The following is a 25,989-nucleotide window of genomic DNA, read 5'->3' as shown; positions in this document are numbered from 1 at the left end:
TACACGTGTCTGTATCTAACAGAGCAACAAGAGACGTACCCTAGAGACCCTTCCTATAATGTATACGTGTCTGTATCTAACAGAGCAACAAGAGACGTGCCCTAGAGACCCTTCCTATAATGTATACGTGTCTGTATCTAACAGAGCAACAAGACACGTGCCTTAGAGACCCTTCCTATAATGTATACGTGTCTGTATCTAACAGAGCAACAAGACACGTGCCCTAGAGACCCTTCCTATAATGTACACGTGTCTGTATCTAACAGAGCACCCTTCCCTTCCTATAATGTATACGTGTCTGTATCTAACAGAGCAACAGAGACGTGCAACATAATGATACGTGCCCTAGAGACCCGCCAGTGATGTATGCATGTGTATGACTACTTTGTCAGCTGTATGCACGTCTATGGTAACAGTTACACAATATTCGTCAGTAAGGCTAGTTTGGGTAACATACGGAGGAGTGTATCATGTCAGGACTAACTGACCTGGGGGATTGAAATATGGCCATTTGCTTGTAAACTGTATCCAGTTTCCTCCCCGACAGTAGTGCTGATAAATCATCAATAGCATCATACGATCATCCTTCAGAAGGGACCCAGATATCTAAGAATTGTAAAGGGGTGGGATTGGTTTTCAGGGCATTTAGGACTAGGGCTTCTGAAGTAACCAACATGGTAGAAGTAATTGAGTGTGGATTAATTCATCCGACCATTCGTCTAACGCTGTTCTCCTCTTCCCCTTCCCCTCCTAGCGGCCAAGACTAGCAACAGCGACACTGCCTCCTGTGTCGACCTGGCCGACTGTGCGGGATACGGTGCCGACGTCTGCACTAAATACGGCGACTGGGCCAAGACCAACTGTAAGAAGTTCTGCAGCATCTGTGGTGAGTCATTGTATCCCGTGTTTGTACTGAGTCCCTATGTCTCGTGTCTGTATTGAGTCACTATGTTAATGGCGAGTTCTTGTGACCCGTGTCCGTGGTGAGTCGCTGTGTCCTGTGTTAATGGCGAGTTCTTGTGTCCCGTGTCCGTGGGGATGGGATTCAATGCTGTACGTATATTGATGACGCGTACACTCGTGAACGTTCCAGTAGATTTGGTTGAAACCGTCAGACAACGTTCACATCCACTGATTTCTCATATGCTGTTTCTCAGGAGCGGGAAACAACAACAACAACAACAGTGGCTGCAAGGACACATCCAGCGACTGCTCGGGCTACGGCAAATCAGCTTGTACACAGTATGCTGACTGGGCGAAAACCAACTGCCAGAAATATTGCAACCTTTGCTAGACAAGGTAACACTACTGCGACCACTCCATGCTGTATTTGGACAGATAGAAGTACTGTAACGCGTGTTTCACCGGGTTGAAAAGCTCAAAGATCAAAGACCAGAACTAATTTCTAACTTTGGTCGTAGTCAATGTGTTAAGAATGGGCTTAAGAAGTTCGTAGGGCTACGAACATTTCGAGAATAGCTAGCTAGGTACAGCTACAGTAACAACTGTAACATCAAGCAGAAATACTGCAACATGTTTCAAACCAAGTAGAAAACTCCAACCTGAATTTGATCAGAAACTGATCCCAGAAATATCTAGGAAAATTATTTCAATGTTAAAAGTACAAAGTCAGTGGCAGTCAAATTACAATGGCCGCATAAAATATAATAGCTCTGGTACCAGCAACAAGGTGATAACAGTATTCACCCTCAGCAAGGGTGGTCAAGCTTCTCAACCAGGTGTAGGCTGCATATAGCGAGTGACATGTGATCCGGACACAACGGCTGGTGTCAATATAACATGGAAGTCGAGCGCCTGCCTCGCCTGTAGGCCAAATACCAGAACAACATGTCTTATATATACAGGAACAGCGGATGATGTGTTGGAAGCTGCTCAATTACACTGATTCCAAAAGTATCTAAATAGAGTAGTTTCAACACCACTGCTTACGTCAGAAAGTAAAATTTATGTAACAACTAACTATTGTTGAAACAGAATATGATTAACTTCCACTCACATTTAACATACATATTGTAAGAAAACATATCAATGACACTACAACAGCTGTTAGATCAGGTAGAAATATTGCAGCATCTTTTGGATTTGTAGAAAGGCTACTACATAATTGTGTCCAGATTTGGCTGCAGCGTATGTTAGACGTGGTAGAATTAGGTAAACAAAGTAATATATCTTGTTCTCGGTTGTATTGTTATCTGAAACCCAATTTAAATATAATCCTTCACTTTGTAATAGTATTAAGAAAGGGACGCTCGTATTTTTCGTCACTTCTAATGGTCTGTATTGTCGTTATAATTTCGCAGTGTATTGTATCACAAGCTGGTGCTGCTATTGTCACGCAGACCGTCTATATTCAGTCACCTACAGTCTTCCCTTTTTGTTTCAGATTTCTGCAATGGATGTTGATGTTTGAACCCAGACTTCCGGTCAGTGACTTCCGGTCTAACCTGAGCCTGGCTGTTTTCTCCAAACACCCAACTGGACAATGTTTTTGTTTTACGTCAGTACTGTTTGTGTATCACGTGGCATAGTTTGTGTTCATCACGTGACGGAGTGTGTTTTGTGTGACATGTAAATAGTTGTTATTTTGCTGCAGAGAAAGACCCCATGACAATAGTGTGATACCAATATGATACCAATGTTATATGGATAACGGCATACTGCGATGATAGTACAAGCAACAATTCACTGGCATAAACATTTTACTTCAACTATTGAAAGCATGAAACACGAAATACAATCACTTCAAGGGGAGGCAACTCTCCTGACTGGGAACGCCGAATGCTGTAGATAAATCCTCTATTGATTCCCATGACAAAGGACCCCCTGCTCTTATGAGCAAGACGAGTGTATTTATTTTGCAATATTAAACTGATAGTATCAGTGCTACGTGTTCTTTTGTATTTTGAGTACACGATATCCTATGATACATTCATCTGGGGAAAAGGCAGGATTGATGCTTTGACGGGTAATCCAAACACGTACCCCAGGAGTCCATACACAATTCACAAAAAAATCAGTTTGTCACGAGCGCATCTGATGTGAGCCCTGCGGGAGACATCGATCAACCCATGGATGATCCATTGTACTGTGATGACTTCAAATACCTTAGAAATACCTTAGAATACCATAGTTTCGAATGGCAAACTTTAAAACTAGCTGACCATTCATAGAGCTTTGATAATGGTACTGATGAGTCAGGTGTGACGCGACGTGCCAAATATGTCTCTGAATGGGTCACCTTGATACCGGCAACATGGACGACACAGCAGGTTCCTGAGATAGCTGGAGATAATCATACTGCTTCTTGGGCATCCTATATTCTGCATCAGCAACCAAGCAGGTTATATAACTCAATGCAGCTTTCATATTTGTACCATGGCATGGAATGAGATTCTACAGTAGCTTGTATTCACGCTACACGTAGAACGGGAATCTGAGAGAAATATACATTCAGGGCCATGGGATATCCAGTCCGGATTGTCCCGCGGAACAGATTTTATTGGGCGTTAATAGAAGTACTGTTTAGAATACAGTAAAATCAGAATTAACTGAATAATACCGAAACTTTCTGAAGCGCAGAAAGTTTATTTGGACATTAGGTGAAACAAGACCTACTTAGGTATATCATTACATTAGATAGAGTCAAACAAGACCTACTTATACATGACACTGTATTAGGGAGAGTCAAACAAGACCTAATTCAGCATGACACTGTATTAGTCAAACACTGTCACCATTGACATGTGACATTATTCTACGGAGTCAAACATACGTGGACATCATTGCGTGGAGTCAAACACTACCTACACAAGCATGACATCTTATTCGTGTATGAATTTTGTAACAAAATGAGTTCATACTTCATAAGCGATTTTTATTCTTTAATATAAACATAACTTTAAGCAGTGTTCTATGGAACAGCTCATTAAAACCTCCCGCTGTTTCACCTACACTTGATAGGGATAAGAGCCATTAAATCACGTTCAAGGAGTGTTTGCCCCTCCTCACCCATGTCTGACCGGGGTTTCATAGCCCGATACAACACAGGACAAGTTGTATAAGTACAATATCAAGCGACATGAATGTGATACTGACCTGCCGCCTCAAGTCACCATGCCCTCGCCTGCGGTATCCAACACTCGTTAATTAGCATGGAGACACTGGTATCTCAAACACTGCAGCTAGAAAACTTCGATTTCCACCCGTTTAAACACATTCGGAAGATTTATATCGCAATCAGCTCCACCACCTAACATTAAAGTCTTGGTTCTTGCTGTACCTACTGGCTACTGAGGGCGACATTATCCGCCTGCATTGTGGGATAATTAGTATTTACCACGGCGAACCAAGTTTATCACCCTTCATCCCGGGGACAACGTGATGGGTGGGCGGCTGCAGGTATATAGACCCTGACCAGCCTCATCCCTTGAAGACAAGCAGGCCACGGTAACTCGGGCAGCTTACCTGTAGGTGTGTGCATCTCGGGGTACACCTTGTGGCACCAGCAGCAGCAGGACACACCCACGTATTCTACAGGTAGGATTAGTGTTTGGGTACTAAACATTTCCCTGAAGGAATTGATATGTCCCTGGTTACATGTTTGACGTTAGTGTTTACGCGGGTTTAAAATTGTTACAACACACATTTAAGACGCATGCTGGTTTGCGCGGTTCTAAAAGTCCATATTTGTAAGACGACTGATGTTAAGGTCTGTGTTGACCTTCATGGAAGGGGATCCACACACCTGACAACACACAGATTGGCGGCACACTGACAGGGTTAGTGTAGGCGATCCACCCAGATGACATCAACCTCCAGTATATTCATAGCAATTCTATCGACAGATTTCATCCTCCCATTGTTGACGCAGTGTAGTGAGACGTCATATTAAATGATGACGTATCATCTTTTCCCATTGTAGACGGATATCGACATGTAAGTGAATATTGCTTTACGCAACATCGGCAATTTCGCAACTCTTTCACTACCACGAATGTCGGTATTGTTACGTCCTGGTAATAAGGGGCGGTGGGGTAGCCTAGTGGATAAAGCGTTGGCTCGTCACGGCGAAGACCCGGGTTCGAATCCCCACATGGGTACAATGTGAAAGCCCATTTCTGGTGTCCCCCGCCGTGATGTTGCTTGAATATTGCTAAAAGCGGCATAAAACCCAACTCAGTCAGTCAGTCAGTCCTGGTAATAACACCTTTCGGTGTTGTATATGTACAACGTGTATATAAGACTTCAGCAGCGTCGTCTCGGCATGGATTCCAGAGTCGGAACAGATAATGAGCATGGCACAGTCTGTATCTGGTGGTGCATCATTGACAGCTAGCATACATGGTCATGAAGAGTTGGTTAACTACAGGGGGAGAACTGCCTATGAGATAGCCAATGTGGCAAGCCAGGAACCCAAATGAACTGGCTGAAATATGTATGAATAAGATCGGTAGAACAATTGCTTGAATAGTTCGCAGGAAGAGGAAAGAATCAAATAGTTTTTATCACTGTTTATTTCAGAGACACTTGGTTCTTTACCAAGACGATATCACATTTGTTATATTTGACGTCCTTGTATTCGACTGTACTAGGGGCGGTGGGGTAGCCTAGTGGTTAAAGCCACGCCGAAGACCCGGGTTCGAATCCCCACATGGGTACAATGTGAAAGCCCATTTCTGGTGTCCCCCGCCGTGATATTTCTGGAATATTGCTAAAGAGCGGCGTAAAACATACTCACTCACTCACTCGACTGTACTAAGCACCAAACATTACTAGAATCAGTTGTACTTTACAAAAAATCTCAAATATAACGTTTGTTACTAAAGTTACTAAAACATCTATATTTTTCTTTTGTTTTGGTTTAAATTTATTTATTTTATACATTATTTCAACAAGCCACAGGCTTCTGTTAATGCCTCTCCAGTATAAAGACATGTCAGCGTATCACATGACATACCAAACAGACGACAAGAGATTACAATATTTACTTACATGAGATACAGATTCATTACTACCGGTGAAGCAAGAATATAATCAGTAGATAAGCAAAGTACAAGACAAAGTTAGTTAATTGCATCCTCCAGATTCTAAGATGATTTATGTACAGATTGAATTATTCTGTTTTCTTGAACAGGTGTTTTAATATCATCACATAAAGCTGATTTTCAAATCATATCCATTTGTAAATTATACATTCTTTCTAATAATGGTGAAATTTGACACAAAGATAAAGAAAAGAAGAATATTTTTACAAGTGAGTGAGTGAGTTTGGTTTTACGCCGCTTTTAGCAATATTCCAGGAACATCACGGCGGGGAACACCAGAAATAGGCTTCACACATTGTACCCATGTGGGGATTTGAACCCGGGTCTTCAGCGTGACGAACCAACGCTTTAACCACTAGGCTACCCCACCGCCCATTTTCACAAGTAGCGTACAAGAGCACGATAGTTCATTGGATATAAATATGTCGTCTTTATGTAAAATTATGTTTCTACCAGCTAATCTGAGGTGGGAATATATGATATCTGCCTCCGAACGAAATTAATATTTATATTTATTTAAGTTCGGGGGTGATTTTCTCTGTAATGGTTCTTCAAGATTGTCTTCTTTTAGTATCTTTTGGTAAAAACCTCCAACAACATAATGCCTTTGTTTTAATAGGTTTCAGTTCCAAAGAATATCTTGATTTATACCTGTTACCCACCGGTACATAATCAATGAAAATATTGCACAAATATTTTAGAGCATGACTGTAGACCAATCTAGGATCAGTTCAGGATCTGTACACGTCTCCTTTCACCTAAGGTACAAAATAAGTTTCAGCGTACAATGTATTGATTTGTACTCACTACTGTCCCATATATTGTTCAACAACCATCGAGTAGCAATTTTTCAGGACCTGTCCCCTTTTCACAAAGCTCTCGTAAGCCTAAGATCTCGTTATTTTTCTCAGCATTCGTACCTCCTATGTTACAGTAATGGAGGTACGAATCCTACGAGAAAAGTTACGAGATCTTAGGCTTACGAGAGCTTTGTGAAACGGGGCCCTGTTTTCTGGGCAATGGCACAATTTTCCCATATAACTACAATATATACTATACAGTTCGTCTATTTTGTCAACACAAGGAATAGTACATTCGTCTGTTTATAACTGATGATACTAACACTTGTTATAAGCGCACGCCACTCAACGAAGTGTCAGGCTCTGGGAAACCCAGACAGTTCATGTCCCTGGCACGCAGCCTATCGATGTACTATTTTCCTATGTAATTACACAACAAACATTTATTCCTTCCACGCTTTGTAATTGATTAATTGATTTGAAAACCAACATTTAATCATACATTAATAATAGAGCTACATAGATGTAATTGTAGATACAGACCACAGATGAAGACAAAGTTCCTGCATTTGATAATCGAACACTCATCATGGTGCCCCGATATAGCGACTGATCGCTTGCTACTGTGCCCCGATATAGCGACTGACTGTTTGCCACTGTGCCCCGATATAGTGATCGATTGCTTGTCACAGTTCCCCGATAAAGTTCTGTTTTTTTTAATGGGTTCAATGTGTGAAATCCATGATAGCTCGTGCCACTACACATATTTTGCTGAAACATACTTAATACGGCGTAAAAGCAGCTCACTAAATGAAATGGCTAGTTTCCTGTGTCGTCAAGCAGTTTCCTGGTCAGACAGCAGACCGCCTCGATATTTTCAGCTGAGGTAAGAGTACGGTAAGACAAGTTTCTTCACGTAATTAGATCATTTCAGATCATGATGTTCCGTACTGACAAGCGATATCATAACAAGGAATGGTGTGGAATAACAGCTACATAGAAGGGAAATTTTTATATAGGCAATATATCCTCATAACACACAGGTTGATGTGACCCCTCTCTTGGCCCGTCAAGGCGTCCATTCAGGTTCGTAGGCCACCCCGAAGTTCTGACAAATTAATCAGTTGGACCTCATGTGTGACATCTCCGTTAATCTTGCAACATGTTATTTCGTACATGAGTGATAGAAAATGACAATTTTCAGTTCCTCGGGTATTGTTGTTGTTGTTGCTGCAGCTGCCGTTGCTGTTTCCGTTGTTCTGTGGATCAACCGATAGGACATCACTGTACACTGTTGTAGTCGTTGTGAAGTACTTACAAGACGTCCACGCCGGTGTGATGGTTGGGGCCAACGTCATGGTGGCGGCAACAGCTATGTGGCTTATACTCTCTGCGACGATGACAACGACTGTATCAGTGAAAGCGAAGGTGAGACATGTGCTGATAGAGTGAGTGAGTATGTTCCTGGGGGTGTCTGAATAAGGCCAAAACTATGTCCCTCTTTCATGAACAACTGGTGTTGTAACTCTTCTCATGTTCTTTCCCACAATTTGCGTTAGGATCGTCTGAACTCAAGGTGTCTCAAGAATCTTGTCTTTAGGTATCGGACATATATCTTGTACTTTTACAGTAGACATATATTACGGACATATATCTTGGTGTAGTACCTCGTCTCCGAAAGAGAGGTGTCGAAACATGTTCCTTGGTATCGGACCGTGTCTCTAGTCGAACATTGTCTCTGAGAATTCGAACATTGTCTCTACAAAATCATACATTGTCTATATAACATCATACATTGTCTCTACAACATCATACATTGTCCATACAACACCATACATTGTCTCTAAAACAGCATACATTGTCTCTACGAAATCATACATTGTCTCTACAACATCATACATTGTCTCTACAACATCATACATTGTCTCTAAACATCATACATTGTCTCTAAAACATCAAACATTGTCTCTACAACATCATACATTGTCTCTACAACATCATACATTGTCTCGGGGTTTCTGTTCCACGTTTCAGTTTCACCACCTGTTGTCCGAAAATGATCTTGATTTTTACTTTGGAACACGCAAAAGTCGGGAAGGTAAGACAGTCTTTGACTTCATGAATACTATTTGGATTCAGTACTAATAAATCCGATTTGACGAAGCTTATTTAGATTTTAAGAGAATAATTATTTGTTATGTTCAACAAACATATGGAAATCTCGAGAATGCCCTTCTCCCCTTTAGTGAGTTATACCAATGTCTCCGTGTTGACAGTGCCGGAGTATGAGATCGTGCATATTGTAGGAAGTCGTCAGACAAGCACTGCCGGGATCCCCCCGCTCCAACTCCAGTACCGTCTGAAGGCCTTAGGGGAGGAATATCACCTTCACCTTGAACGCAATCAACACCTGGTGGCGCCAGGTAAAACTGGAGACATTACTCTTCTCATCTGAGTCGTCCTCAGAAACATCTTTATTTTATCATTATATTTTATACTTGACACCCCTGTGTGTGAAAGGTAGGGTTTTCAGACATTAGCACATAGGAAGCGTTCATATGTTTGCTTTACGTTGGTCACCTATTCTCACGAAATGTGCACTAACTGATAACTGGAAATGATAAAAAATTTAATGATAAGTCATTTTATTGTTAGAACATTATTTATTGTTCACAAATTTCAAACTATCAAAAGTCGGGTGTCAAGGAGAACACGAAGATCGCCAGTCATGACTGGGTACCCATGATTGGGGAAACTAATTTGCATAAATTCATCATCAAACATATTTCACATAAGTTTTATCTGTATTATATTGTGATAAACAGCAGTCTAAGTAAACTTAGTCTCAGTACTATTCGTTACACTCAGTATTTTAGGGTAACGAATAATACTGAGGCTAAGTTAACTTAGACTGTGATAAACAGCAAACCCTGGCCATTATACAACTTGAATACAAATCTTTTAATCTACGTTAGCATAACTCTAACATATCTGTATAGAAATTTAGAAAATACTGGTGAAATATTGCCATTCTATTACACAGAGTTACATTAAAAGATACAAAAGAGATTAACTGTTTCTTCGTTTCATTCATTATTTAAAGTACAGACAGTACATAAGCACAGTGGAAATTCATCCAAACTTTAATCACGTTACCTGTTTAGTTTGATGTAGAATGTCAACAATGATAGCTAATTAAAAGTAAATAATCATTTAATGTTTAGAAGAGTTCATGCCATAACTTTAGATCCATAAAACTGTCTTGCCCGAGTAGCGCTGATAGTGTGTGATCAGTTGTACTCAGGTAAGACAGTCACTGGACAATCGTGCACATTTCAATCACGCTACTGAACAACATGTCCGTCATGCCATGTGCTTTTGGCGCTTGGATGACTGCGCCAATATTACTTCTGGAACCAGTGGATGGTCAGTGCCAACGGTACGTAACTATTGTGTGCAATCCGACAAAAAGATGATGCTCCTTTGGAAATGAGGTCACGTAGATTACACAGACGTCCTTCAGCACCCACCAAACGTTTAAAGTGTAAAGGAAGAGCATCTCCTTCACTTAGTTATTACTACTGAATAGGTCCGTTCATTTTAAAACCCTTTTGGTGACACTGGATGTACAGTTTTTATCTTATGGTGGTCACGTAGATTACATCCTTAAAAATCTCTACAACTTTAAACCTGTGAAGCATCATGGTGAGAAATCGGCTGAAATTTAGTGGCTATGAGATTGATATTGTATTATCCCAAAATAAAACTGAAAAAAAGGAATACTATCTAATGAATACATATAATATTTAAAATAATCATATGTTCATTTTCAATTACACTTTTTGGGAGACATCACATTAAACATAAATTCTAAAAATAGTTAACCAGATGAAGACATGTTCTGGGTACGGACAAATGGGACAATACATTATGTCGAAAATGTAATCGGTTTTGTTCGCACGAGAAGAATTTATATTTTGAAATATTAATTCAAAATGTTATACCATCTTTGGAGACATGTACATTTTGGTGATTTTGACTAACTGTGTACCCTGAGTCACATACATGAATAACAGATCATTAACAATTTCTATGCCTCGGATACCTCCCAAGCCTGTCGCCAAATATAAACACGAAATGAACAAGTGACATCAGTAAAAAAAAGGTTTTTTTTAATGCGGAGACACGTAAAATTACAAATGGTGCACATATCGTGAGAACAGGTGTGGTACATCCTCGCTTATCCAGTTTGTAATATCTCCATATCGATATGATTCGCTGTGTAACCGAGGTAGTGTAGAGAGTGAGCCCCGTGTTTCAATGTCTGCATATTTCGACATCCTCACTTCCAGGCTGCCTCATGACCTTCACAGACGGGAAGGGTGGAGCGGTGGAGTCCCCGTGCCCCGGGGCAGGCGACGACTGTTACTACACGGGGACGTCAACCCTGCACAACGGTTCCACCGTTGCTCTCAGCACATGTGTCGGCTTGGTGAGTTGTGGTGAAACCTCACTGAATATATTGATCATGTGTTCACTAGCGGGGCGGTGGGGTAGCCTAGTGGTTATAGCGTTGGCTCGTCACGCCGAAGACCCGGGTTCGAATCCCCACATGGGTACAATGAGTGAAGCCCATTTCTGGTGTCCCCCGCCGTGATATTTGCTGGAATATTGCTAAAAAGCGGCGTAAAACCAAAATTCAGTCAGTCAGTCAGTCAGTTCACTAGCACAAGTGTTCATGTCAAGATATACCTCCCTTGTAGAGACATCAAATCTTATATTAGTTTCAGTTTGCACATATCAGTTCGAACTATATCGGATACCAGCACTCGCTAACTCGACAGTTGACCTATATCTTGACAAAAACACTCGGTGACTTAACATGTCAACGGCAAGTAGTAATTCACATGTAGGGGCATCTGGCTTTTGCATTAGGCTCACCATACTACGCCCTTAGAGACAGGAATATTTTATGAAAATGTATACATCACCTACAAAGTGTTCACTTCAAGATATACCTCGCCTGTAGAGGCACCACGTGTTAAAGTCATGATGTACTTCACCCGTAGAGACACCACACGTTAATGTCAAGATGCATTTTCTATGCAGAGGCACCACGTGTTAATGTCAAGATGCATTTCATCTGCAGAGACACCACGTGCTAATGTCAAGATTTACATCACCTATAGAGACAAAACGTGTTAAACTCAAGATGTACCCCACCTGTAAAGATAAAACGAGATATACCCCAGAGGTAATATCATCAAGTGTCCCAACGCAGATGTAGCAGTTCAGACGAATATGTATAAATACTGAGAAGACGTTCTAACGTCTGCATACAATATTGTGTATTTACTATTTACTTTCAGCACGGTGTCATTACAACGCCTACCCATCAGGTACTTATCCAGCCAATCAGAGGACAACACCTTGCCGATGTCAACACTGGCGTGGTGTAGCTGGCCCACATCTAGTGTACCATCAGACAAGGAAGGGCGTGTGTGGTGTCCAGGGTAGGTTACTCAATTCCTGCCATCTCTTCCATTTTGATTGAGTTCCATCTCAGAAGTCTGACATCTGGTATTTCAAAAGCCAACTGGCGCATGTACACGTGGTAACCAGCACTGCCGTTCCTGCTTCTGTAAAGGGAAGTAACTCTGCCATCACAGACCCATTCATGTTGTTCATGCTTCAGGTACGGCGGAGCAGATGACGCCCCGTCGTGTGCGGCGTCAGGCAGGGGGGCTGTTTCTGGAGATGCTGTTGGTAGCAGATAAGACCATGCACGGTTACCATGGCGATGACCTGGTGAACTACATGCTGACAGCGGCTAATGTGGTGAATTTCAACTAAAACAATGTAGTAGCACATTACATGTACACAATACAAATATTGTCATTAGGCGTGAACACCAATATACCGCATGGATCAACCCCTTCAATAACCCTTTTCAATATTCCCTATGATGCTTATGAACCATACCCTTCAACCATCCCATGCAATATATCTTCAATATACCCTATGAATCGACCCCTTCAAAACGCTTATCAACCATCTCTTGCAATAAGCTATATACATGACCCGTACACGCCATATTGTTTTCAACCCTGACCTCCACTGTGTACACAATATCCATCCCTACAGTTTCACCGTCTTTCATGTATGTTCCGTGTTCAGGCGGCGGGGCGGTACCTGGACAGCAGCCTCGGTGTCCCCATCCACGTCACCATCATCAGACTGAAGGTCCTGCAAGACGACGCAGTAAGTCCCCGTATATTCCTGTGTGGCGAGACTCGCACATTCCCTGCATGTACACGTCAGGTGCCCAATAAGTGGGTCTTGACCTATGGGTAATGGTACATGTGATTCGCAGATTGAAACGTGACTGTTTACCCAGAAATCCGCAGTTTAATAAAAATGCAAGAGCTTCAAAACTGTAATGCAATACAATGGTTTGAATTTGTGGCATCAGCAATCTCTGACCGTATTACAAGCCGGAGCACTCCCGAATGTCCAGTGTCACGGGTGAATGTTTTAGGGACAGTTAGGGAGTTAGGGACAAGGTGAAGGTCACTGCCAACAATGATTATTGTCACAATCAGATTGCTTCCACCTACAATATCCAGAAAAACGACCAGGATACATTCTGATGCATAAAACATTGCGATAAACACCCTTGTCTACGAGCCTAAGATGTACACGACGTTGTTTTCCCAGGATGGCCTAAACATCACCTCTGATGCTGATCACACCCTCAACAGCTTCTGTCAGTGGCAGGAAAAGTTTAACCCTCCTGATGACACAGACCCCCGTCACGTGGACGCGGCCAGCCTTATGACCAGGTGAGCTAAATCCCTCAGTCATGACAATCTTTCCTTGTACATTCAATGACATCATGGGACATGATACACCATATAGTCTAACTGGAGAATGTCCATGTATAAATACAAATAAAGTTACCATAATTATGCATAATAATAGTAATAATCATGGTGAGTGTCACTTTGTAAGCAGTTAGTCTACTTAGTGAGTGAGTGAGTTTAGTTTTACGCCGCACGCAGCAATATTCCAGCTATATGGCGGCGGTCTGTAAATAATCGAGCCTGGACCAGGCAATCCAGTGATCAACAGCATGAGCATCGATCTGCGCAATTGGGAACCGATGACATGTGTCAACCAAGTCAGCGAGCCTGACTCCCCGATCCTGTTAGTCGCCTCTTACGACAAGCATGGGTTACTGAAAATCAATTCTAACCCGGAGTTAGGCTACTTAATCCCAGGAAAGTGGAGTTGTTTTCTTGTACAACGGCTATGTTTATTCTCTAGATAAGTCTCTGATGGGGGCATTATATACACTGACTGTTTCAGGGAGAACCTGGTCCACAAAGGGGTGACGGAAACAACAGGCCTGGCGTCCTTGGGAGGAATATGTGTCAAGGACATGAGGTGCTCAATACTCGAGGACAACGGCCTTGACATTGGCCTCACCTTAGCCCATGAGACAGGTCACAGGTACGACAAGTGTTTTACAGCTAAATGTTCGACCTTTCAATGCATCATACTAACCAATTAAGGGGATGTTAATCAGTGGGGAAAGTGAGTGAATATTATTTTACGCCGCATTTAGCAACAGCGAACGCTTTAACCACCTGTCTACCCCACCGCCCCTCTTCAGCGAGATAGTAGTATAACATTATACTTTAACGATATCTTCAGTTTGCTAATGTTATTGTTGTTATAGATGTGGGTTATATCCGGGATAGTCTACCTCATTCTCTTCCCACAGAGGTTACTTGTCATATCTGCCTACGAACCTCTGTTCGGCCTTTTCATGGTGCTAGTGTTCAGGATTCGTGATTGGTTGCAATCAGATTTAGTTGTGCAATCAGCGACGGTGTTTCAAAAGTGATCATTCGCAAGGCCTCGGTTATTTCCGTATGCTTCGGGAAAACTAGAACCTCTTTCCCTGCGCGATGCGCAAACGTTTCTTATAGACAAAACTCAGTCATGTAAATGGCGGATCAATGGCGTCTCGACGGACAAGCTAGCCATTAAATGTCTTGTGTGTCACATCAACACACGTTCCTGGCAGAGGAGGGATATTTGTGACCCAACATTTGCTTGTATTAGTCAAGTTGATGTAACACGTGTTCTGATTGGACAGAAAGAAGGGAGATAATTCGTGTTGCGATTTTTTTTTGCCGCTAGGGGATTTTACGAGAACCGGGAAATATGACCGTATTAGAACAGAGGTTCGTAGCAAGAAATGACAAGTAACCTCTGTGGGAAGAGAATGAGTGTACCTGTACAACTGTTGGAATGTCCCCAGGTGGACACAAGTCTGAATATAACATACAAAATGAGGAGTAAGGGTGGACAGAGTACCCGTATAGTCTCCCCTGTCTTACAGTCTGAACATGCAGCATGACAGTGAGGGCAACATCTGCGACGACAAAACCAACATCATGTCGACAGGTGGAGGAGGGGGGACTGCTGCGTTCAAGTGGTCGTCTTGTAGTAAAGATGCCCTCTTCAACTTTCTGTAGTGAGTCTATACAGCTGTCACATGATGACGTGTTTCAATGTTTCATCTATTTTAACTGATTCTCTACATTTTCTATTTTCTAACCGACAGAAAGTAATCATGTTATCAAAGTGTACTCTCGGTATATATGTTACGAATGTACACAAAAAGAAAGTATTTCATTCATTGTCTGTAGTTAGAAGTTACCATAACATCAGATGGAACACTGAAAAATGTCTGCCTGAAAATTAGGGCTGGGTATTGCAGAGAATTTTCATATTGCAATATATTGCGATGCGAAAGCGTATATTGCGATATGTATTGCAATATATTGCAAGAAGTTCTTTTTTAACAAAAAACTACTTATAATCGAGTTAATGCTTGATTTATAAAGCAAAAACACAACATGTCACCATTCTTGATTAAGCTTTAATAAAAAAAATTAATCATGACAAAATACAAATGTAAATAATATTTGGCACAAATAAAAAAAGGAAAGGAACAATTTATAAAACGGAAATATCCGAAGATTTCCGAGTGTTACGAAGTCTTTTCAAATGCATGTCAAAATACCGGTTTTCAATCAGCGTAACGCAATACGTATCGTTTTCATGTCTGAACCGGTATATACCGGTAAACCGGTTATATTGCGAAGCCCTACCAAAAACGTTTCTAAATATGCTTATCCACAGAATGTACGTAGGCACAGTCAGTCATTGGAAAGGTGGGTGATACAGGCTGTGATGCTATTGCAAGCAGATCATAATACCAAGTCTGTCTTTATAGCGAGGGTAACGGAGCCTGTCTACTGGACTCGCCTTCAGCAGCCGAAATTCACCTTCCCAAAGACCTCCCAGGAGTTATCTACCCTGGTGACAAACAGTGCGAGTTGTTCCTGGGTCAAGGGTCAAAGATCTGTGAGGGAACGTCATTGGTAGATGACTATGGTGGGGTAAGGGGCAGCGTGTTGTATAAGCTGCATCACTGGTCGGTCGAAGCTATGTAAACGTGACGCTTTAGTCTGGAAAGCACTGGTAAATCTGACCGTTCCTTTATGAGCAAGAAAAGCTGTGGCAATCATATGTCATTAAGCAAAATTATACAGAAAGTAAGTATCGATAATCCAAAGGGTGGAAAACCAAACTAGAGACTGACATGATGAGGATTAATCACTGAACATCCGTGATGACATCTGCTGTTGGGTTAGTGTACAGAAGGTATTGTATAGTTGTAAGGTATGGTATATATACTATCCCAAAAAGAAACGCATAGGCGTTTTGTATTTTTAAAATCTATTAATTACCTATTGTGTTCAAACAATCGTCAAAATATGTGACAAAGTGTTGATAACATGATTTTACACAATTGCACAAGTGAAAAATCGACTTGACCTGAAAATGTTGATTTTGATGATATTCTTACAAGGATTAAAAACGCATCCAGCTTTCGGAAATCGGCATTCGTTTTCAAGGGGTTTCAAAAACTACGCACGTCTTCTCAGACACGGAACATCGCCATTGAAAGAATGCACGCTTGAGACTTCGGAGGATATCCAGTCAAACTGTACGGAACAGGTTGAGAGAGAGAGACTGGACTGAAAGCCAGGAGACCCGACGTCGGGACCGTGCTACGTCGTCACCATGGCGCTCTAGTAATTATCCACTTTGTTGTATAGACATTGACTTCTTCTAAACTGATGTAAAAATTCATGCACTAAAAGTCTATTTGTGGACGAGTGATACATGTTTGAAAATACACCATTTTCGCAACAGATTTCTGGCCTATGCGTTTCTTTTTTGGGATAGTATATATAGAACGTCATACTAGTGCATTTGGATGTTTAATATTGAACGAGAAGATAAGCATTACATTACATCTTCGAGTCGTAAGGTATAGTATAATCGTTATAGTATAGTTATGGTATAGTCGTAAGTTATGGTATAGTCGTAAGTTATGGTATAGTCGCAAGTTATGAAATAGTCGTATCTTTATGGTATAGTCGTAAGTTATGGCATAGTCGTAGGTATGGTATAGTCGTAAGTTATGGTATAGTCGTAAGTTATGATATAGTCGTTAGTTCTCGTATAGTCGTAAGTTATGGTATAGTCGTAAGGTATGGTATGGTCGTAAGGTCTGGGTATAGTCGTAAGTTATGGTATAGTCGTAAATTATGATATAGCCGTAAGGTATGGTATAGTCGTAAAGGTATGGTATAGTCGTAAGATATGATATAGTCGTAAGGTATGATATAGTCGTAAGTTATGATATAGTCGTTAGTTATGGTATAGTCGTAAGTTATGGTATAGTCGTAAGGTAATGGTATGGTCGTAAGGTATGGTATAGTCGTAAGTTATGGTATAGTCATAAAGTTATGATATAGTCGTAAGGTATGGTATAGTCGTAAGGTATGGTATAGTCGTAAGTTATGATATAGTCGTTAGTTATGGTATAGTCGTAAGTTATGGCATAGTCGTAAAAGGTATGGTATAGTCGTAAGTTATGGTATAGTCGTAAGTTATGATATAGTCGTTAGTTCTCGTATAGTCGTAAGTTATGGTATAGTCATGTAAGGTATGGTATGGTCGTAAGGTATGGTATAGTCGTAAGTTATGGTATAGTCGTAAATTCATGATATAGCCGTAAGTTATGGTATAGTCGTGGGGTATGGTATAGTCGTAAGATATGATATAGTCGTAAGGTATGATATAGTCGTTAGTTATGGTATAGTCGTAAGTTATGGTATAGTCGTAAGGTATGGTATGGTCGTAAGGTATGGTATAGTCGTAAGTTATGGTATAGTCATAAGTAATGATATAGTCGTAAGGTATGGTATAGTCGTAAGGTATGGTATAGTCGTAAGTTATGATATAGTCGTTAGTTATGGTATAGTCGTTAGTTATGGTATAGTCGTAAAGTTATGGTATAGTCGTAAGGTATGGTATAGTCGTAAGATATTATATAGTCGTAAGGTATGGGTATAGTCGTAAGGTATGGTATAGTCGTAAGGTATGATATGATATGGTCGTAAGTTATGGTATAGTCGTAAGGATTATGGTATAGTCGTAAGGTATGTTATGGTCGTAAGGTATGATATAGTCGTAAGGTATGGTATAGTCGTAAGTTATAGTCGTAAGGTATGATATAGTCGTAGGTTATGGTATAGTCGTAAGTTATGGTATAGTATAGTCGTAAGGTATGATATAGTCGTAAGGTATGGTATGGTCGCAAGTTATGAAATAGTCGTAAGTTATGGTATAGTCGTAAGGTTGGAATGGTCGCAGCACTACAACTGGGTCAAGGTATGACTGTCTATTGCAGGACGAGTGCAGCAAGCTCGTCTGTTTTGACCCCAATCTACCCGGACAATGTACCGGCAGCCAGGCACCAAGGATGGACGGCACGGAGTGTGGACACAGGAGGGTAGGCATCCGTAATAGACGGGATAGTATGGGCAGCTATTTGATTTGGACGCCTTCAACGTCACACCCTGTAAGCTGAGGGTTGTTCTCTTCACTGTACCATCGTATAATTTCAGTGGTGCATCAGCGGCCGATGCATGGACATAGGGCCTCATGGACCGCCACCCCGAGACGGGGGATGGTCAGAGTGGGATGCTGAATGGTCGCTATGTTCCCGCACGTGCGGGGCGGAGTCAGGATGAAGACGAGGAAATGTGACACACCAAGGTCGGTATAGGAGCGGGGTCAGGATGATCTTTGGGCGAGGTTTGGGTTAACTCAAGTGGATATGACAGTTGTTGGGAGGGGGTGAATACAGAGAGAAGATAGAATCAGACCGAGGTAAGGAATGGGCGGAGACATCACTGACGATTGTTGAACAGTAACATAAAATGCCTTAATTTTAACAAATATATTTCTTTCATGAATTCATTTTGTCCAGACCGCTGTTTGGGGGAAAGAAGTGCGAGGGGATTGATTCTAAAGCAGAGCTGTGCAACGTTGAGGTGAGAACACAATGAGCGTCCTTCACCAGTCCTGCCAGTGTGTAATGTATTTTATTACCTACGTGGTCAACGTATGAAGATTGAGTGTCGAGTGTCGTATCGCGTTGACCTGTGTCGTAACGACTTGACCTGAAATTCTAACGATTTGATTGGATAACCGATGACCTCTCAATTAGGTCACATTCTGGCCGTAACTATTTTTCATTCATAACATATAAGTGAATTCATTCATTCTACAACTTAAATGCATTGTGGGAATGTAAACATTGCGAACGTTGCCGTGTCGCTGTTTAATTGTGAGTCGAACTGAGACATTATATCTGTCGAAAAACGTAAACGCAATGTTTCCACCAGTGATGTTAGCCGAATGAAGCAACTGGAAACCAAGAACGAGGTGCAACGGGTAGTTTACTGTAGGAGGCTGTACGAGGCGATGACAACTGACATGCATCGTGACGTCGGTTACCATGGCAGTGACGTCATTAGTGTGGCGTCATGCAAATATTGTACTACAGTACAAAACTCTTCCGCAACCTCTTTATGAAACCGGTTTCGGTTTGAAACCAAAAACATAACAAAAATACGCTATTTTGTCAATTTAAATGCATGTAAGACGTGGGTAATAAATAAAATACCACACTCGGTCTCATTACATACGAATTATACGAAACTCGTGACCTTCCTATGGTATCTGACCTCGCTTTCGCTCGGTCAGATACCATAGGAAGGACACTCATTCGTATAATTCGTATGTAATGAACCTCGTGTATAGTATTCTCTATGTACACACTGTGGTGTACATATAGTGATTCAATGTTCAGAAATAAACAAACGTTTTAGGACAGGAAGAACGCATTTCCCAGAAAATATGTTGCTATGTCAGGATGTAAAACCAAGTAACGTGGTCAGTGTGTTCACCCGCCTTTCCTCCAGCCCTGCAGCACCAGCCAATACCGCTACAAGGAGGAGCAGTGTGCCGCCACTGACATCTACCCCGTGGACGGGCGTCGCCTACACTGGTTGCCAGGGGATACTGTAGGTAAGGTAACTGGTGTCGACGGGCGTCGCCTCCACTGGTTGCCAGGGATACTGTAGGTAAGGTTACTGTTGTCGACGGGCGTCGCCTCCATTAGTTGCCAGGGTTACTGAACATAATACCACAGTACTGATGATTTTTCGAGATAGCTTTAAAAACCAATTTCAAAGCCAATTCGACGCAACGGGGTATTTTGCGGTATTTGAATAACTTCCCGTTGTCAGCTTTGCCCAGAATATCCACCATGTATGAAAACATTCGCTGTAAAACACCGACAATACCTCCCTTAAACCCACCCATCGTATATATTGTTCTCTGACGTGAGCGCTCTTGTGTGTGGTAGGTGACAGTGTGTGCATGCTGCACTGTATGGCGCTCTTGTGTGTGGCAGGTGACAGTGTGTGTATGCTGTACTGTAAGGCGCTCTTGTGTGTGGCAGGTGACAGTGTGTGTGTATGCTGTACTGTAAGGCGCTCTTATGTGTGACAGGTGACAGTGTGTGTATGCTGTACTGTAAGGCGCTCTTATGTGTGGCAGGTGACAGTGTGTGTATGCTGTACTGTAAGGCGCTCTTATGTGTGACAGGTGACAGTGTGTGTATGCTGTACTGTAAGGCGCTCTTATGTGTGGCGGGTGACAGTGTGTGTATGCTGTACTGTAAGGCGCTCTTGTGTGTGACAGGTGACAGTGTGTGTATGCTGTACTGTAAGGCGCTCTTGTGTGTGACAGGTGACAGTGTGTGTATGCTGTACTGTAAGGCGCTCTTGTGTGTGACAGGTGACAGTGTGTGTATGCTGTACTGTAAGGTGCTGTGTGTTATGTGTTACCAGCGGGTGACAGTGTGTGTATGCTGCACAGTGACAGTGTGTATGCTGCACTGTAAGGCGCGCTCTTGTGTGTGGCAGGTGACAGTGTGTGTATGCTGTACTGTAAGGCGCTCTTATGTGTGGCAGGTGACAGTGTGTGTATGCTGTACTGTAAGGCGCTCTTATGTGTGTGGCAGGTGACAGTGTGTGTATGCTGTACTGTAAGGCGCTCTTATGTGTGGCAGGTGACAGTGTGTGTATGCTGTACTGTAAGGCGCTCTTATGTGTGGCAGGTGACAGTGTGTGTATGCTGTACTGTAAGGCGCTCTTATGTGTGGCAGGTGACAGTGTGTGCATGTGCTACTGTAAGGCGCTCTTATGTGTGGCAGGTGACAGTGTGTGTATGCTGTACTGTAAGGCTCTCTTGTGTGTGGCAGGTGACAGTGTGTGTATGCTGTACTGTAAGGCGCTCTTATGTGTGACAGGTGACAGTGTGTGTATGCTGTACTGTAAGGCGCTCTTATGTGTGGAAGGTGACAGTGTGCAGGTGACAGTGTGTGTATGACTGTACTGTACTGTAAGGCGCTCTTATGTGTGGCAGGTGACAGTGTGTGTATGCTGTACTGTAAGGCGCTCTTATGTGTGGCAGGTGACAGTGTGTGTATGCTGTACTGTAAGGCGCTCTTATGTGTGACAGGTGACAGTGTGTGTATGCTGTACTGTAAGGCTCTCTTGTGTGGCAGGTGACAGTGTGTGTATGCTGTACTGCAGTCCGGTTGGGGATGAAACCATCCACTTGAGGGGGTCGGGACGAGCACCGACTACTCGGACGGTACTGAGTGTGACTCCGACGCCGGTGGCACCTACAACCGCTGTGTGTTGGGGAAGTGCAGGGTAAGTGTGTGTATTTGCGCTTAGAGGGCTTGTCGAGCTGGAACCCAGTTTGGCTTCTTGACAGGGGCCACAAAGACCTGAAGAAACACGTGTGCATACACCCCCGTGATCCCTATATCTGTCTGTATTGTACAATGTCTGTATGATATTTTGCATATATGTATAATGTTCCACCCTGGCTCCGCTGTCACACGCACACACACAGCCTGAACGTCCTCCATGAAGCTCAACATCAGATTGTGCCTGCTGATATGTCGTCTTAGAGTCGTCTGAAACTATGTAGCGTGTTTAAATAGCTTGAGTATACACGATTTGTTTTGAAGAAGTGCTATTTTCGTGAGGGGGGCTTCTTTTTTTGTGGCCAACGTTTCGTAATTTAATTGTATAAACAGTTGTTTTTATGTTAATTTGTGTCTGGTTCAATAAGGTCACGTCCAAACTGCAACCTCAGACACCATGTCAGTGTTGTAACCCAGTGTGGTATTTCTTGCATTTCGACGTTATACCTAGTTTAACGCATACATGGCTGATCTCTGTACACTCTGCCGATTTCCACTCTGTTCACAAGGCGTTTGGCTGTGATGGGGTCAGCGACTCCACCGCCCGTCTCGACATCTGTGGCGTCTGCAACGGTAGCAACAACACCTGCGAGAAGAAGACGGGGAGTTTCTTCCGAGGGGAGGAGAAAAGTGAGTTGGGCGATCACGCTACCTTGACCTTTTGTAATAGAAACGTCACGCAAACATCACAACAATTCATTACAGGTCATTTAGATTTCAAGAAATGGAATAAAAGTTGTATAGTCCTTGAATACTACTTAAAGCACGCTTAACGGTCTGTTTTAGGCTACGTGACGTTCCTGACGATTCCTAGGGGGTCAACAGGAATCAAGATGACCAACGACAACCGTTACACCTGGATGAGTGAGTGATACTTGTGACATCAAATGCCTCATTATGTATCGGTCGAAGAGACTGAAAAGGCGAATATCGGGCGGTGACCATCTTGATTACCGATTTCTGTAGGTTTCCGTCTATTTTTTTCCGCAGGTGTACGTGTCACTGATTTCTGTAGGGTTCTTTCCTGCTTATTCCTACAGGTATACGTCTGAATGGCCGGCGTCTGTTCAACACAAACGGACGTCAGAAGGACAAGAAAGACGCCTACAGAAGGGATGGTGTTAAAGTGCTGTATGCCCCGTACGGCCCCGAGAGTATCCAGATCCAAGGACCAGTCCCGGTGGAGCTGGAGGCTCAGGTACCAGAATAGCGTGTGTCACTCGAGAACAGCTGTAGGACCGGGCACAGCATTGTTTATCTTGCCTCACACATAAATGTCGTTTTCTGATTGGCTGAGCGCTCTTCTATTAATTTCAATGTACCCCGCTTACAAGCGAGTAACATTTTCTATGTACCCCGCTGGGAATGCCGAACTCATTTGGTACTTCGTAGTAGTAATTCTTTATCTCGAATAACATTGAATCACGTATGATATACGGGAAATTACCGATGTTTTGCGAATGCAAATCGATGGAAGGGAGATAACTATAAATTTGTTTTTCTTGTCGTCTTGTCGTCTGGTACTCCATACTATGATCCGATACCCAGTTAAAAATTACCATCGAGGTGTTCAGTAAGATAAATACGTTGTTCACTGGTCCCTCGGGACCCATGGGTTGATGTACCCATGAAGTTTGTTTATGTTCCCCCGCCCTTCAGGCTCAGGCTGTTACAGTATCGTGCAGTGATTACTCCCAAATGACAATGGGCAATAAGCGCTCCCTGAGACGCGCATGCGCAGTGCATAATCATGTGCGTTCGAGCAGACGCCATCGTTGGAATGTAACTTGTTTGTTTACATTAAACCTATGAAACTTGACGCCTTGTCATTTCATAACACAGGGAACATAAACAAACATCGAGGGTACATCAGCCCATGCCCCCTCGTGACCAGTGAACAACGTATATTGTCACACTCCAGTACAGCTGTAGGTCTGTTGAGTTATAGCAGCCTCATGTACCTGCAGTATCATCACCCGAGTAATGTCTACGTCAAATGTGGCACCTTTTCCATCACAGCACCAGGCACACCCCACACAACACCACTCACCACAAAACCACTCCACAGCCCACCCAATACACTGTCAAACAACATTACATATCCACCAAATATCCCATAACACCACCCACCTACTACACCAACAACCATAAACTATACCATCCAACACAACACCCTTCCTCCACACTACCTCCACGACAGTACCGGGGCGGTGGGGTAGCCTAGTGGTTAAAGCGTTGGCTCGTCACGCCGAAGACCCGGGTTCGAATCCCCACATGGGCACAATGTGTGAAGCCCATTTCTGGTGTCCCCCGCCGTGATGTTGCTGGAATATTGCTAAAAGCGGCGTAAAACCAAACTCAGTCAGTCAGTCTGTCCACGACTGTACCACCCATCATCTACCCAGCCCATCACAAACCCACTACATCATCCACAGGTGTACCGGCTATTCGGCTACACCTACTCCGACGTCAACCCGGAGATCTACTACGAGTTCTACCAGCCCCTGTCTACGCCCCCTCACTACACGTGGACGACCGAGGAGGGACCTTGTAGCACCACGTGTGGACACGGTATGTGACAGGAGAGGACGGTCTAACAGACAGACAAACAGGCAGTTGATGAAAAGACGTGTCTTGACGGCTGAGACCGTCGCATAACTTCGTGTTCTGACTGCAACAGATGATGATAGAAAGTCCTAGGTGATGAAGTCTAATGCTGACCCCCGATCTCCCCACGTGCCTGTTTCTCTGTCCCTGTATAACATTATAAGACTGTGTCTCACTGTATGTGACAAACTGTGACAATATATGACTACATTGCCAGTGTATCTGACTCTTTCGGTCAACATGTGTCCGTTCATGTATTCTACTGTATGTTTCTCTGTGTATGCTCTGTATATGACTGCATATGACTGTATATCTGACGGTGTATATGACTGTATATCTGACGGTGTATATGACTATATCTGACGGTGTATGTGACTGTATATCTGACGGTGTATGTAACTGTATATCTGACGGTGTATATGACTATATCTGACGGTGTATATGACTGTATATCTGACGATGTATGTGACTGTATATCTGACGGTGTATGTGACTGTATATCTGACGGTGTATGTGACTGTGTCCAGGCTCCAGATCGGTTCAGGCTGTGTGTGTGCGGGCAGACAGCGGGACCAGGGTAGTAACAAGCAGCTGTGACGAGGGAACGAGGCCGGACACCCAACCGATAGTCTGTCAGCAACAGTCGTGCCCACCCAGGTCAGTGAACACGTCAGCAGGTAGCGTGAAGGCATGAGTAGAACACGTGAAACAAATAAACGCGTAATGTGTAGAACACTTAAATACTTATACCTAGAGAACATTGTAGAATACGTGAGAGGCATGAGTAGAATACGTGAAGACACATGCAGAACACGTAAAGAACATGTGTAGAACACTTAAAGACATGTGGGGAATGAAAAGGAATTTGTAGAACACGTAAATACTTATACCTAGAGAACATTGTAGAATACGTGAGAGGCATGAATAGAATACGTGAAGATACATGCAGAACACGTAAAGAACATGTGTAGAACACTTAAAGACGTGGGGAATGAAAAGGCATTTGTAGAACACTTAAATACTTATACCTAGAGAACATTGTAGAATACGTGAGAGGCATGAGTAGAATACGTGAAGACACATGCAGAACACGTAAAGAACATGTGTAGAACACTTAAAGACATGTGGGGAATGAAAAGGCATTTGTAGAACACGTGAAGACGTGTTGAATACGTCTTGGACATTGTAGATCACATGAATACGTATGAAATCTATGAAATGTGTAGATGACGTA

General features: G+C 42.7%; 3 protein-coding genes across 3 annotated transcripts in view; all 3 read left to right on the top strand.

Annotated features, from left to right (window-relative positions):
- Positions 1-2,903, top strand: part of LOC124257610 (A disintegrin and metalloproteinase with thrombospondin motifs 1-like) — a 34,066-nt gene extending 31,163 nt beyond the window's left edge. Inside the window, exons 26-28 of the mRNA XM_046691712.1 lie at positions 755-886; positions 1,158-1,299; positions 2,405-2,903. Coding sequence (XP_046547668.1) covers positions 755-886; positions 1,158-1,294 — 269 coding nt within the window. The 3' untranslated portion in view covers positions 1,295-1,299; positions 2,405-2,903. The remainder of the gene's footprint in view (positions 1-754; positions 887-1,157; positions 1,300-2,404) is intronic.
- Positions 2,904-7,001: 4,098 nt separating this feature from the next.
- LOC124257609 (A disintegrin and metalloproteinase with thrombospondin motifs 16-like) lies at positions 7,002-18,887 on the top strand. Its single transcript, XM_046691711.1, has 12 exons — positions 7,002-7,007; positions 8,102-8,293; positions 8,900-8,963; positions 9,142-9,288; positions 11,218-11,367; positions 12,561-12,703; positions 13,043-13,126; positions 13,583-13,707; positions 14,234-14,377; positions 15,276-15,410; positions 16,176-16,341; positions 18,708-18,887. Exons 1-12 carry the CDS (start codon positions 7,002-7,004, stop codon positions 18,885-18,887), a joined length of 1,536 nt encoding a protein of 511 aa, XP_046547667.1.
- A 47-nt stretch (positions 18,888-18,934) lies between these two features.
- On the top strand, positions 18,935-22,994 carry LOC124257619 (A disintegrin and metalloproteinase with thrombospondin motifs 13-like). Its single transcript, XM_046691722.1, has 6 exons — positions 18,935-19,075; positions 19,290-19,353; positions 20,287-20,392; positions 21,939-22,089; positions 22,658-22,778; positions 22,935-22,994. The coding sequence occupies exons 1-6, from the start codon at positions 19,008-19,010 to the stop codon at positions 22,941-22,943; spliced, it is 519 nt and encodes a 172-aa protein (XP_046547678.1). The 5' UTR covers positions 18,935-19,007; the 3' UTR covers positions 22,944-22,994.
- The last annotated feature ends 2,995 nt before the right edge of the window (positions 22,995-25,989 follow it).

The sequence above is a fragment of the Haliotis rubra genome, unplaced genomic scaffold (assembly GCF_003918875.1).
Source record: "Haliotis rubra isolate DU_JTF1 unplaced genomic scaffold, ASM391887v1 Scf669, whole genome shotgun sequence".
NCBI classification, from domain to species: Eukaryota; Metazoa; Mollusca; class Gastropoda; order Lepetellida; family Haliotidae; genus Haliotis; species Haliotis rubra.
This window is presented reverse-complemented; position numbering and strand designations above follow the sequence as displayed.

Excerpts from the sequence above, each read along its gene's own strand:
- LOC124257609 (XM_046691711.1), top strand. Across the intron at positions 12,704-13,042 it reads TGCTGACAGCGGCTAATGTG|GCGGCGGGGCGGTACCTGGA; the intron begins GTGAATTTCAAC and ends TTCCGTGTTCAG. Across the intron at positions 13,708-14,233 it reads GCGGCCAGCCTTATGACCAG|GGAGAACCTGGTCCACAAAG; the intron begins GTGAGCTAAATC and ends TGACTGTTTCAG.
- LOC124257619 (XM_046691722.1), top strand. The coding sequence starts at position 19,008 with ATGGTCGCTATGTTCCCGCACGTGCGGGGCGGAGTCAGGATGAAGACG. Across the intron at positions 19,076-19,289 it reads AGGAAATGTGACACACCAAG|ACCGCTGTTTGGGGGAAAGA; the intron begins GTCGGTATAGGA and ends CATTTTGTCCAG. Across the intron at positions 22,090-22,657 it reads GTGTGTTGGGGAAGTGCAGG|GCGTTTGGCTGTGATGGGGT; the intron begins GTAAGTGTGTGT and ends TCTGTTCACAAG.